The following is a 12,872-nucleotide window of genomic DNA, read 5'->3' as shown; positions in this document are numbered from 1 at the left end:
TCTCACATGCGCGTATATATGAAGCATGTTATTACTTGCCTGCCCATCCCCATTTTTTTCTTTATCACATCACCATCACCATCACTTGCCTGCGAGACACTTTCTTCGGCTTACGGACAGTTCCTGCGTGGATTGGATTGGGAACAAAAGATAGGGAACAGTTGATTCGTGGGGCGACGAATTCTGCTATACGCTCCCAATTCTAGCGTGTCCGGAGCCTTCTAACTGTCTGTGTTGTCCCTGTTTCGCGATTGTATGAGAACGTTGTGTCCAGCTTATACGTTGGCAAGCACAGCAAGGAAGGAGTACAATTTCGTACAAAGTACAATACAAAGGCGTTCGCTTTTCCTTTCTTATGACACCTAAAATCCCTATACTAACTCCCTCTTCCCATTATCTTGCCTGAACATATTGGCATCCGTTTTCAAAAAGAGTTTAAAAGTTCGTTGCTTTTCTTATTGTGTATGTTGGTGCGCTGTGGGAGCTGCAACAGAACGCAATATGAAATGATACGAAGGAGCGCCCTTTTTAGCGCGGGTTCGTGAAAGAAGTCGAATGTGTGCAAGATATCTGACCACAAAGCGCTGCCTCCAAACTGTCCAAAGCGCCGTACTTGAGTAAGGGATCATGCGGGCAGGTGACGTTGAACTTAGAACCGTGACGTAGGATGTTCGGCAAGCGTATGTATTGTACGTGGGCGAAGGAGGGAAAGTGCGCTTCGGCGCGCGCTTTGGGATCAAATGTCTGCTGCGTGCTTTGTTCATGTGCCGCGCTCGCATGTGTGGTGTGAGATTGCTTTGTTGTGATCGAAACGGAAATTTAGCTTTCGAGGCCCTTCTGTTGCTGTCTTAACATGGCCTTCTGCCATGGCCCTCGAAGACAATCATGCGTGAATGCAAAAAAACGTTTAGGTGTGGCCAAACATTTTGCGGCTCCACGCACTCGCTCAGATGTCATTTTGGGAACTTTATTTGGTGAGAACTAAATTAGGAGCGTGGTGCAAGGCAGATAATGACACAGGAGCTCGCAATACGCTTCGTTGACGCCAAGTTCGAGTGAAAATTACACGGTTGTTCAGACTACAGAGAATTGTCTAAAAGGACGGTGAGCGAAACCTGAACCCGAAGTACACAGCGCGTCAAAAATATTCCCTGAATTATTAATATTTACAGCGGGATTGAGAAAATATCTGTGCAGAAGCCATCCGGCATCCTTTCTTGCAGACGTCGTGATCAAGTACACTTTAAAGCGTACTGAAATGTGGCTGAGCAGCAAAGATCTCTCAACCTTGAAAATGCGTGGGTAATTCTTTTGTTGCTTCGAAGTCATTGGAAAGCACGTGAGTAATCTGAGCACGATAAATGTAGTTGGTATGGACTGTTCTTTACAAGAGCCGGAAAGAGAAGGGGAGAGAGTTGCTCTCTCGGGACTTTTCTCTTTCTTTTACTCACGATGCTTTTCCAAACAATACTCTGTTGTGGCTTCTTTGGCGTGTCGTCATAAATTAGATTCTGCTCTGCATGGTGTTTGTTACTGGTGGCAGGAAGTGGCTGGGTTCCCCTTCTTGGAAGGAATCTCAGAATTATTGGGAGAGGGGGGGGGGGGCACGAACAAACTTTAAATCTTTTTGTGTGTATTATTTATTTATTTATTTTTTGTCTTTCATACGTCTTCCGTTAAAGACAACGGGGGGAAATTGAAGGCAAGAAAGACGTTCCACGAACGATCTATTTTTATTTATTACTATTATTATTATTATTATTTTACGGGACGTTTGGTGAAGAACAAACGATACTCCGATGTGCTTTTAAAATTTGAGTGCATCTTCTTGTCCAAAAAGCGCAATGCATTGTACCCAAACTGAAGAAGCATTGAAATCGTACAGGTTTTTAATCTTGCGTCTTCGTCTAACATTTTACAGACTTCTAAAACAGCATGAACGCGTTTATTTTAATTTTATTTTTTTGTATGTTCGGCCATGACGACTGCGGAGACGAGCGCAAGTTGCAACTACTTGAGCGCAGGTAACTGTAAGCTGTGTGAGGTGAAATATATTGTAGCACTGTTGATAGTTGGGGTAGTGTTGGGATATTGTTTCGTGGCTTTGTTTTTTGGGGGCAAAAAAAAAAAAAACTCCATTGGTTATGGAAAAACACAAAATTCCTGCAATGCACGCGACTCCACACAGGTATTCATGCAGATGCGTCACTGTTTGTAAACAATGCTCACGTATTGCCTCGGTGGCGCTAATATATCCAACCAGCCCAGACAGCCATCTTCCACCAGAACAACATCGTATGAAACGTAAATATCTGAACGAAAGTCATCTGCTCCACAGTCTCGGAAAGGTCCTATACAAGCAGGGAAGGAAGCTGTAAGTTCTACCTGTAGTGTATGTTGTGCCGAGTGTGAAGCATTGAGTGCGTCGAAAATGCCGCGGCCTTACGAATGCAAGTCCTTGAGCGTTATCTCCGCGCTAAATTAGAGTAGTAATTGAACGCCCTGTGCAGTGTAAGGTCGTACACTGGGGTATTGAAGACTCACGCCTTTTCTTCTTCTTTGTTTGTATGTGTCAATCTGGTTGAAAAAAAAAAAACAAAGAAAAAAAGAACATAGGCGTGGAAGGTTTTTGTTGAGCCTGATAGATACTTATTAAACGTTAGTGTTTTGAGATAACCTATTTACCTGGAACTGATCGAGAACATTCAATCAGCAATCAGTGACGAAGGATAGCTACGCGGAAATATCAAATATCAGAGGCGAACGGAAAAAAAAACAGGTGGGGGGGGGGGGCATTTATCGCGTTCTAATAAAACTGTGCGATGTAAAATTCTATTTTGCATCATTTATAAGGCGATGATGGAAGAGAAGCCTTAAAGACTTTCGCCATCCTTCAATAGGGTCAGTAGATTTTTTTCTCTTGTACAGGCGCGTAGACACCCGGAAGGGGAGGGATGGCACGACCCGTTTAGTATTCTTTTAGAATGGCAAGTGGTAGAGGTTACGAAAGTTCCTTCATGAATGCAAGCAACCTATGTGGATGCGCAGATGTTTCCCGCTTGATGGAAGGTAGCTGAACATGATGAAAGTCCCGCATCAAAAGGAACGGCTTCGCGTGGCCCACAATACTGAAGAGGTGAATGCTGCATAGGAAATAATGATGCGTCATTTGAACATTTTCCCTTGTGAGGTTTTTTTAAGGTTATAATCACCTTCTATCTGAAATCCAAGATGGTAAACGTCCCTTGAATGCTGTAGTATGTTCATATTTAATAATGCGTTAGAGGATCGTAGCTATATATGAAATGTGGAACCGGTTTGGTAAATGGTATACAAACAACAGCAGTCTGAAAAGTCAACGAGACAAAGTACTTAATTATCGAGGGATAAACTATTAAAACAAATGTATACATTCTTGTTAGCTTTACTTTTGGATCCACCGTCCCCTTTATATCTTATCTTTCGATATCTCAATCAATCAATCAATCAATCAATCAATCGTCACCGTACCCAACCCCGACAAATGGATCGAAATCGGGTAAACGACGTATATATACTACAGTATGTATGCGTGCACGTGCATGTGCATCTCACATCTAATGTTTCGCGTGTAATGGGGTAGTGTACTGCTCTCCAGTGGTGAATCACCCTAGGTCATAGTCACGATTTATTTGTTGTTGTTGTTGAGCATACTTGCAAGGTTAAAAAGCGTAAGAAACCGAGCTGCTTTATAGCCCATAATAAAAGAAAAGTTAGTGTTAAAAATGTTAGTGAAAAGTTAGTTATAAAATTTTAGTTCTCTGTTGTGTCGTCTATTTATATGTTCCCCTGCGCTGGGTTTTTATCGCTTTTATTACGCACTCGTATATCTGTAGTCCATGTTTGTATAACGTTTTGTCTATCAAAGGATATGTTGAGATATCGTCCATGTTTCGCCAATAGAAAAATGCAATATGAATGCAATCCTCGTCCTCTTTTTTCTTCATTAGACCTGGAGTAGAGAAGGTACACCCTTTTTAAACGGCGTTCGCGATGGTGGAACCATACAACTAAGGTGTCGGTCACATGTTGACCACGCAGGGCACGTTCATGCATTGGTACACGCGAACGATCTGTAACCGCTCCGTCGCGGCGACAGACAGCCGCCCGCCCAGTTCACTGCTGCAAGTCTTTTCGCTGGAGTGACAGTCGGACGACGGATCGCCTACGGCTGAATCACTGTTGACACTGTTCCGGTATTGAGGTAACAGACTGCTTTCTGAGAAGCGTTCGCTTTCAGTTCAAGTAGGGGAGCGCAGGTGTTCTTCGCGTGTTCCTACATGTGTCCGATTGCGAATGTGATTCGTTGATGCGAAAGAACAGGAGAATCTTGTCACCTAATTGGTCACCTGAATATTCCATCATACTGATCCTACGGGACATGATTACAGTGTATATGCCACTGGTCGCGTTTCAGAACGCTGCTGCGTGTCTGCAGCTGCAGCTCTGCAAGGCTTGTTCGCGCACGTCCACTGGAACCGTCTCGAGGGGCAACGACAAGAGGGATCATACCAGGGATCAAAACAGCCAAGATGAAGGAGAAGTAGATTGGTTTATTAAGGGGATATATGTTTATCAAAAAAAAAAAAAAGAACAATAAGAAAAGAAAAGGAGAAGAAGGATACACTCTGAAAAATGAACTTCACCGCATAACACACTCCTAGCCAACCATCATCTCGAATGATATCGTTATCTGCCCTGATTTGTTGAAAATGGGGGGCGTATGCCTTTTTTGTGACAATTATGAACAGCATAAGCGTCACAAAAAAGGCGTACGCCTCTCGTTTTCAACAAATCAGGGCAGGTAACGGTATCATATTCGAGATGATGGTTGGCTAGGAGCGTGCTATGCAGTGAAGAAGTGAAGAAGCTATGGAGTGAAGAAGAGAAGAAAAAGTAAATGAAGAAAAGGAAAGGAAAGGCAGTTTATTAAGGCTGAAATGAATGATCTAGGGAATAAGTCCCCATCGACTGCCAAATGTCATGAGTTGGAGTTAATATGGAGATGGTGGCTCCTACAAAACACAGGAGCTGGCTACTCCAAAACACTTTCGAGAATGGTAATATCTTATTATTACTCTTATTATTTTTGAGCCACTTTGAGGGCAACGAACACTGAATTAACTCAGCTGCACCAGAAATACAAAATGCAAAGGATTCATCAGGAAGCAACAGGCAAAAAGGAAGACGAACGACCACAGGCTCGTCCACAGACATGCGCAGTCACTATGCAATCGCCACATGTGTGACAGACGGTTAAATTCCACCGAGGTGCAAAGTTCCAAACGAAAAGACAACCACAAAGGTGAATCTGAAACTCGTACCTGTAAACATCATTCGACACCGTCATCGACGACGAAACACATGCAGCGCCGCTACGACGAGGGTGTGTCTCAAATTCGCTCTGTCTGGATGGCAAGTTGAAAGTTTTTAAGGTTTATATCCACACGGACGGCACAGTAAGGAAGAAGGCGTCGTTCGCGTAATATTCACAAAAAAATAATTACAACAGCATTTTCACAGCGCACACGTACTCGCTTAAAAATGATGGTGGTGGTGGTGGTGGTGTTGAAAGGGCTTGCCGTTGTCGGCCTCACGTATGTGGGCAACGTCACGACTGACGCCCTGGGGAAATGTGCGTCCTGGGCCGACTTCTAGGGGGAACTGTGCCGACATATGTCTGAAAGCGTCTGAGGAAAACCCAGGAAAAACCCCAGACAGCACAGATTCACCGGGATTCGAACCCGGGTACCTTAAAAATGAACTTCACCGCATAGCACGCTCCTAGCCAACCATCAACTCGAATGATATCGCTGTGTGCCCGGATTTGTTCAAAACGGTAGGCGTACGCCTTTTTGTGACATCTATGCTGTTCATAATTGTCACAAAATGGCGTACGCCTCCCGTTTTGAGCAAATCAGGGCAGACAACGATATCATTCGAGATTATGGTTGGCTGGGAGCGTGCTATGCGGTGAAGTTCATTTCTAAAAGTGTAGGGTGGCGGCCGGTGACGCCAAATCACATTTTCTGCACATAATTTCTTGACCTTTCTACACCGTTAAAATAAAACTTTGCCGCATCACATGCTGAAGGCCAACTATTGCACAAACTGCACTCTTAAAAGTGAACTTCACCGCATAGCACGCGCCAACCAACATCGCGGATGATATCGTTATCTGCCCTGATTTGTGAAAACGGTGTGTGTACGCCTTTTTTGTGACAATTATGAACAGCATAGGTGTCACAAAAAAGGCGTACGCCCCCCCGTTTTCAACAAATCAGGGCAGATAACGATATCACTCGAGATGATGGTAGGCTAGGAGCGTTCATTCATTTTTCAGCGAAGTTCATTTTTAAGAGTGTGGTACAGGGGATGTACGCCTTTTTGTGGCAATTTACGTAACTGCATCAGTGTCACAAAAAAGCGTACTCCTCTCACTTTCAACAAACCCGTGGGTGAGAATGACGTCATTTGGTGTGGTGGATGGATAGGAGCGAGTTCTGCTTCAAGAGTAACGTTGTCAAATTGCAACCATGTCATCGTCATCACGTATTTCTTGTTTGTCGTTGCCTTTACCGTAATGCAGGCGCGCTTGAAGCGTTGTCCTGTCGTGCAGCCGTCATCCGTTAAATGCACTCTCAAAACAGAACATCGTCATATATCCAAATAATTGCCACAAAAAGGCGTACGACCCGTCTCTCTTTGACTGAGAAGCGATAACCCTATATCATTCGTGGCAATGGTTGGCGCACAGTATGCTACGCGGTGAAGTTCTGTTGTGCGCAAAGACCCTAAATTAGTGCCCACCACACTCTCAGAACAGGTGGTGGTGGTGGTACTGCCTTTGGCGACCCCGCAGAGGATATGGTTCTCTTCCCTCATTTATTGAGAACGGGAGGCGTACCCCTTTTTGTGACGCTTACACACTGACACAAAAGAGCGTACGCCCCCCCCCCCCCCCCCGCTTTCCCCAGATGAGGAGTGATAACGGTATCATTTTGTGCGGTGGAGACCGTCAGCGTGTTATGCGCTGAAATTCTCTTGTGGGCTGGAAGTCTAGCCTACGGTTGAGTACCTATATTGTTCTTGGAACTCCCCATGATGCTTTAGGCGCTGATGTACCGATCAGGTCAGTGGTCTACCGATTGCCCTTCGGTCTTCCGAACGTGTGCATTGAGAAAGAAAACCCTGACAAAAAGCAGGATGCGTAGTTTTCTAAGCGGAACGATCGCTGAACACATCCGCCAGGGGAAACGTTCTTTCGACATCTCCTGCGGCGACTAAGTTCACCGAAGGAAACCTTCAGTGAGAAATGGACACACCCTGTGCTTCAAAAACAAACAAACAAAAATAACAATGCGGGTTATACGCAACCCAGAGAGACGTAATGCATGTAACTTCCCCAGTTACAAGCTGGTCAGCACCTCGGAATGCTAAGGGGGTTCGCGTTGGTCAATGCTTTCGTTTTTTGTTTCCTGTCTGAGCGTTCCTGGGCTTTAGTTGAGCGTAACCGGCTTCTGGTTTTTCCCCTATGCCGTCGGGGCGAAATGCGTCAGCCTGAGTGATGTGGGTCAATGAAAGTCGCTCCAATAACTCATGCGTACGTTCCTCAATGACAGCTCAAATACGTTTCGCAGTTCTCACATGGTTTGCACGGATCGTTTGCGTTCCTTGTCGCGTTACTCTCAAACCACCGGTCTCCGTACGCTCCCTACACTCTTAAAAATGAACTTCACCGCATAGCATGCTCCTATAGCCAACCATCATCTCGAATGATATCGTTATCTGCCGTGATTTGTTGAAAACGGGAGGCGTACGCCTTTTTTGTGACAATTATGCGGTCCATAATTGTCACAGAAAAGGCGTACGCCTCCCGTTTTCAAAAATCAGAGCAGATAACGACATCATTCGAGATGATGGTTGGCTAGAAGCGTGCTATATGCCGTGAAGTTCATTTTTAAGAGTGTACACTCTTAAAAATGGTGGTGGTGGGTGGTGATAGGGCTTGCCGTAGTCGGCCTCACGTATGTGGGCAACGTCACGACTGACGCCCTGGGGGAATGTGCGTCCTGGGCCGACTTCTAAGGGAATTGTGCCGACATATGTCTGAAAGCGTCTGAGGAAAACCCAGAAAATGGCGTACGCCTCCCGTTTTCAACAAATCACGGCAGATAACGATATCACTCGAGATGATGGTTGGCTAGAAGCGTGCTATATGCCGTGAAGTTCATTTTTAAGAGTGTAGCCTCGTTCTCAGCGACGACACAACAGGGGTGGACTGCAAAAATTGCTCTTCCCATTGGGATGAGTACTGATGGCCGCCGTCTTTAATGAGCACGATTAACGATAACGTAACATTCTCATCCGGTAGACATCTGGGTAGCGCATCAACGTTCGAAAGTTCGAGGGAAAGGAAGATTGCTTGCTTCCGCGTGCGTAGTTGCGTAGTTGTTCACGTCAGGAGTGCTGGCCGATGCGATATCTTTTCTACAGCGGTTCCCGAGCGGGAGAAAATGAGCGGGCACGGAATGAAGAGTATCGGACACGACAATGAACGAAAACACACACGGGAAAATGAAGGAACTCGGCAAACGGCAGTCCACACGTGCACAGTTCATGTGACTACCACGGGGTGGCAGCACTAGTGGCGGCGCCCATTCCTTGAATCGCGTTTTTGTGTAATACACATACCATGTGAGACATTTCCATTGTATTCTTTATATATATTTTTAGCTGTATAGCACGTTCCACCCCTTCTTTCAATGGCCGGTTTTAATTCATAGGTATATAAGCCAGAAGGCACTCTTTAGGGTGAGTCACAATCAATCTCTTAGTGTCATGATTGCCCTTTGACTGCCCTGGAACGCCGAAGCGCGACACGTAGAAGGTCGCGCAGGTGCAATGTGATACGACATCTGTATAGTAACCGTTAGGATGTCACGTGTCACGCTACGCCCCATTCATCTTTAATTCATCTTCGGCTAATTGTTTTCACTGCTTACAGTTTCGCCCAATCGTTACACAATACACGATGTTCAAGAATCGGCACAACGTGTCTGGATCCGCCGCGCCTTATACATGTCTATGTTTTACAACATCAATTTTATTTTGGAATCCTGCGAAACAAAACGTACGTTCAACAGAGGGCACACAAGCATCATATTGATCATCACGTACTGCATCATACATTGCATGCGTACAGCGAGAGACACTTCCCATAGCACACGGAATTAGGCTAACAAGCTTCTTAGGCAATGCCCTCTACAAGTGTCATCATTCGACATTATTCGCCGCTCTGTCGTCACCGCATAGACATGCATGTTGACCCTGCACTATACACTCACCGTATTACACACGTATTATACACTCACACGATTGCATTCAGCCTCACAAGTGTGGTTCGCTGCAGCATGAATGACTCAGCGTGAATGCAGTGAGAGAGAGTCTATTGACCTTGGTAGCCTAAGAGATCTGTCTTCAAGAGGATTGCGTAAGTTGCTGGGATCAACACGGTTGTTAGCATGATAGGCATAGCCGGCAGAGCAATGCGATGACTGCTGAGGTTCCGTCATAATGTGTAATCAACCCATAGTACGTGCTCCTCTAAAATGCACTGGACAACGCTTCAAAGGTGTCCGCATTATGCAGTAGAAACAGCGAACAAGAAATAGATGTGATGACGGTGACATGGGTGCAAGAGGCATTGACACCGTGGTTGGTTGGGAGCGGGACCTTGCCTCCTGGGCTGACTTCACTGGGTATTGTGCCGACACTTGCTTTAGTCCTAGAAGAACCCAGGGAGGACATCACAGCCGGTGCCAAGGTTCGAACCCGGGTTACCTCCCAGTCTCGGCGTGGAAGGTCGATCAAGCCACTACACCACGCGAGCTGTTTCGATGACATTGTGTGCGGAGATGGACCTCACATGAAAAGCCGGTGCTCTTGCTGTTCGCTAGGAAGAAGCTGCGGCGCTTCCCTTTCCTTATTCTTGTTTTCTTCTTCTTTTCTTCTTCTTTTATTTTCTTATTTTTCTTTTCTTCCCCTTTTCTCCTTCTTCTTTCCCCCTTTCTTTCCTTATTTTTCTTTTCGTCCCCTTTTCTTTCCTTCCCCTTCCCCTTCTTTTGCCTTTTTTGTTTGGAATAGCAAGCCGACCTTCGTCTGGCTGACCCTTCGTTTCTTTTTCTTAATAAACATATCCCCCCCCCCCCCTGCGGCGCTTCGGAGCTGTTTCATCACCGCTCTCTCTTGAGCACGTGTTGGCACATGGGGGGGGGGGGTCTTCGTTTGCTGATACGAGTGATATCATTACAATTACAAAATTACACTACGAGAATTACAATTAACGTCCTCAGTTACACCACTAGATCTTGAAAGCAAGCGTCATCGATGCCCTTGGTTGGAGTGCAGGCTCACTCAAATTTCACCTGTTGGCACGATTTCGGTCTCTGTGATACATTACTAGAATCCGTTCTGGAATATGTGTTGCTAAAAGTGTGTCCCGCTGTACTTAGAACGCTTAGGTGCTCCCAGGTAAAAATAAATTAGCTGACAGTGGCGAATGAACCAACCAATGGGAATCACTCTTGGAATTCGTGGCATCACAGGCATAATTTTTCTTCGGCTGATTACTTCGAGAGCTAAATCCACTCCCACCAAAAGCTGTCGGATACACCGTGACTTTGGTTTGTGTGGCAGGTGCAACAATTTGTTCCGTGGTGTTTAAATTCATATTTCCAGGGCTCTTTTCTCCATCATCAGGGTTAGGTTACATTGACTTTTATTACCACAAGACATTTGACAGCATTCCGGCATTTGTTCCAGCGACGAGAAGTGGATCGAGTAATCTTGTAATTTCTCAAGACACGGAAGCCACTTGAATGGTCAGATATAACGGTGGCAGTTGTTTGCACGACTCCTGCCGTGGTGCTGTGGGTCCGAGGGTGGTCCCACGGACTTTGAACCACGCTGAATTCTTCAGAAAACGATAAGAGGGTCTTTATCTTTAATTGCACATGAACAACACGAGGGCTCAATGTCCACGGTTGACGGCCGCTGTGGATACGCGTAGAAACAAACGCCAAGCAAACGGTCGTGTGTGTATACCGTGCAGTCACCTTGTCGAAGCTCATAAAAGAAGTGTTACAAGCATCAGTGATAACACCTGTCTTAGTCGAATCACATTAGGTCGTTTGAAACTCCCAGTTCCTCTAGCTGTGGCCGCGCTGCTCCTTGGCTCAGTTCATTTTATGTTGAGGTCCTCTGTATGTACGTCGTAAATGGAGGTCATTGGCCTGTGCTGCAAAGAACACAAGCATAAGAAATATCTATATACAGATGAACACACAACACAAGGAGAACTCAAGTGCTTGTGACGTCATACTTGGACCGACATGACGTGACATGCCAGAAAGGAGCAAGGTGCCGTGAAAAGAAAGAAGTAAAATGGGACTAAAAACTGGCAGATACTATGAAACTTACATCAAATCAACGGCGGCGACAGGGCTGGAGGGTTGAAGGACCGTAAGGTGTGCCTTATGGTCACTGTAGTATGTAGAGAGATGAGTATGTGGGGAGGTGATGTAGAGGAAAGGTGCGGTCAGCCTGCTCTGAAGTGGCGGCTCGGTGCACCCAGGAGAGGGAGATGAGAGGGGTGAAAGAGGGAGGGGAGAGATGGTGGTAGCACAGGAGAGGGAGGGGTGTGCTAACCTTCTTGCTCTGGGATTTGGGTAGTCCTCTTAAACTACCCACCACAGAAAACATGCGAGCATCCCTCAGTAGTCTTCATTGGGATGCTGCCTGTACCACGGTAACCTCCAGGATTATTGGCGAAGTTACCACATGCATGCATCCATCCATTGGAGAAAGAGAGAGAGTAGAGTAGAAGTAGCTGTGTTTTGGAGCTTGGTGACGCCGTTGCGCTTTGCGTCCACGTTGAAGTCACCGGTGAGGGTGATAGAATAGGTTTGTTCAGTGGAGAGCATTTCCGCGAGGAACGATGGAATCTTGGCAAGGGGCACGTTGGGGGAAGTGTACATGAACACCACAACGATGCGTTTCTTCTTAGTTTCTTCTCTTCTCTGTTTCGGCGCCACGATGCGTTCCTTCTTCTTCGTTTCTTCTCTTGTGTGTTTCGGCGATGCGACATATGTGACGAGATCTTCACGAAATTGAACCCTTAACAGCTGTCGCTATAAAATGCACACGCGCAGCACACGGAGACTCCCCGTACAGTGCAGTGAAGTGATCATATGTTAATTGTGAGTAGATTTACACGTAAGGTGATTCTGATCACAATTGTGTGGCTATACATGCTGCACTTGCCGCAGCATATAGGGGTGCGGATAATTTCGATCGACCACCTGGGGTTCTTTAACGTGCTCCGGAAATCTCCGACACACGTTGCTGGAAGCCTTGTTCACAAATGTTAACTTTGTTCTATATATGGGTACTGAAATTCTCCTCTTTGTCGTTAGAGGGTCCGTATGGGGTAGGGCCTTCCCTCATGAAATCTACTAATAGAATCATTGGGTTTTACAGACCAACGGTACTCGGGTCCGCTGGTGTAAATTAGAAGTTCCATCAAGAGTCATTGTAATGCCCTTAGTTGGCATTCAGTTCCTTTATAGCTTACAGAATTTCTAACGCTAGGTGATGATCTTCGTATAGTTCGTTATCGTAGTTCGTATTATCATTTAAGATGCCAGGTGGCTTCCCCCGCAGCTTTACGTCACTACTGCGGCGTCTACGACTCAACGTCGCCTTCACCCCTGTGTTCCGGGTTAAGCTGAGTTAGAGTAACACGGCGCTGTGCCCAGCTTGCCACACCCCAG

At 45.9% G+C, this 12,872-nt stretch overlaps 1 protein-coding gene across 2 annotated transcripts in view; it reads left to right on the top strand.

Annotated features, from left to right (window-relative positions):
• The window catches only part of LOC135401094 (mucin-2-like), a 52,337-nt gene that overhangs the window by 25,283 nt on the left and 14,182 nt on the right, over positions 1–12,872 (top strand). The window contains exon 1 of one of the 2 annotated variants that reach the window (XM_064633263.1): positions 5,373–5,425. The exons of the other annotated variant lie outside the window; for it this stretch is intronic. Within the exon in view, the coding sequence (XP_064489333.1) occupies positions 5,404–5,425 (22 nt within the window). The 5' untranslated portion in view covers positions 5,373–5,403. Of the gene's footprint in view, positions 1–5,372; positions 5,426–12,872 lie in introns of those variants that run through there. 2 annotated transcript variants of the gene reach the window in all.

Source organism: Ornithodoros turicata, chromosome 7 (assembly GCF_037126465.1).
Source record: "Ornithodoros turicata isolate Travis chromosome 7, ASM3712646v1, whole genome shotgun sequence".
In the NCBI taxonomy this organism is placed as follows: domain Eukaryota; kingdom Metazoa; phylum Arthropoda; class Arachnida; order Ixodida; family Argasidae; genus Ornithodoros; species Ornithodoros turicata.
Note: the sequence above shows the minus strand (reverse complement) of the source record. Positions and strands in the feature narration are given on the sequence as shown.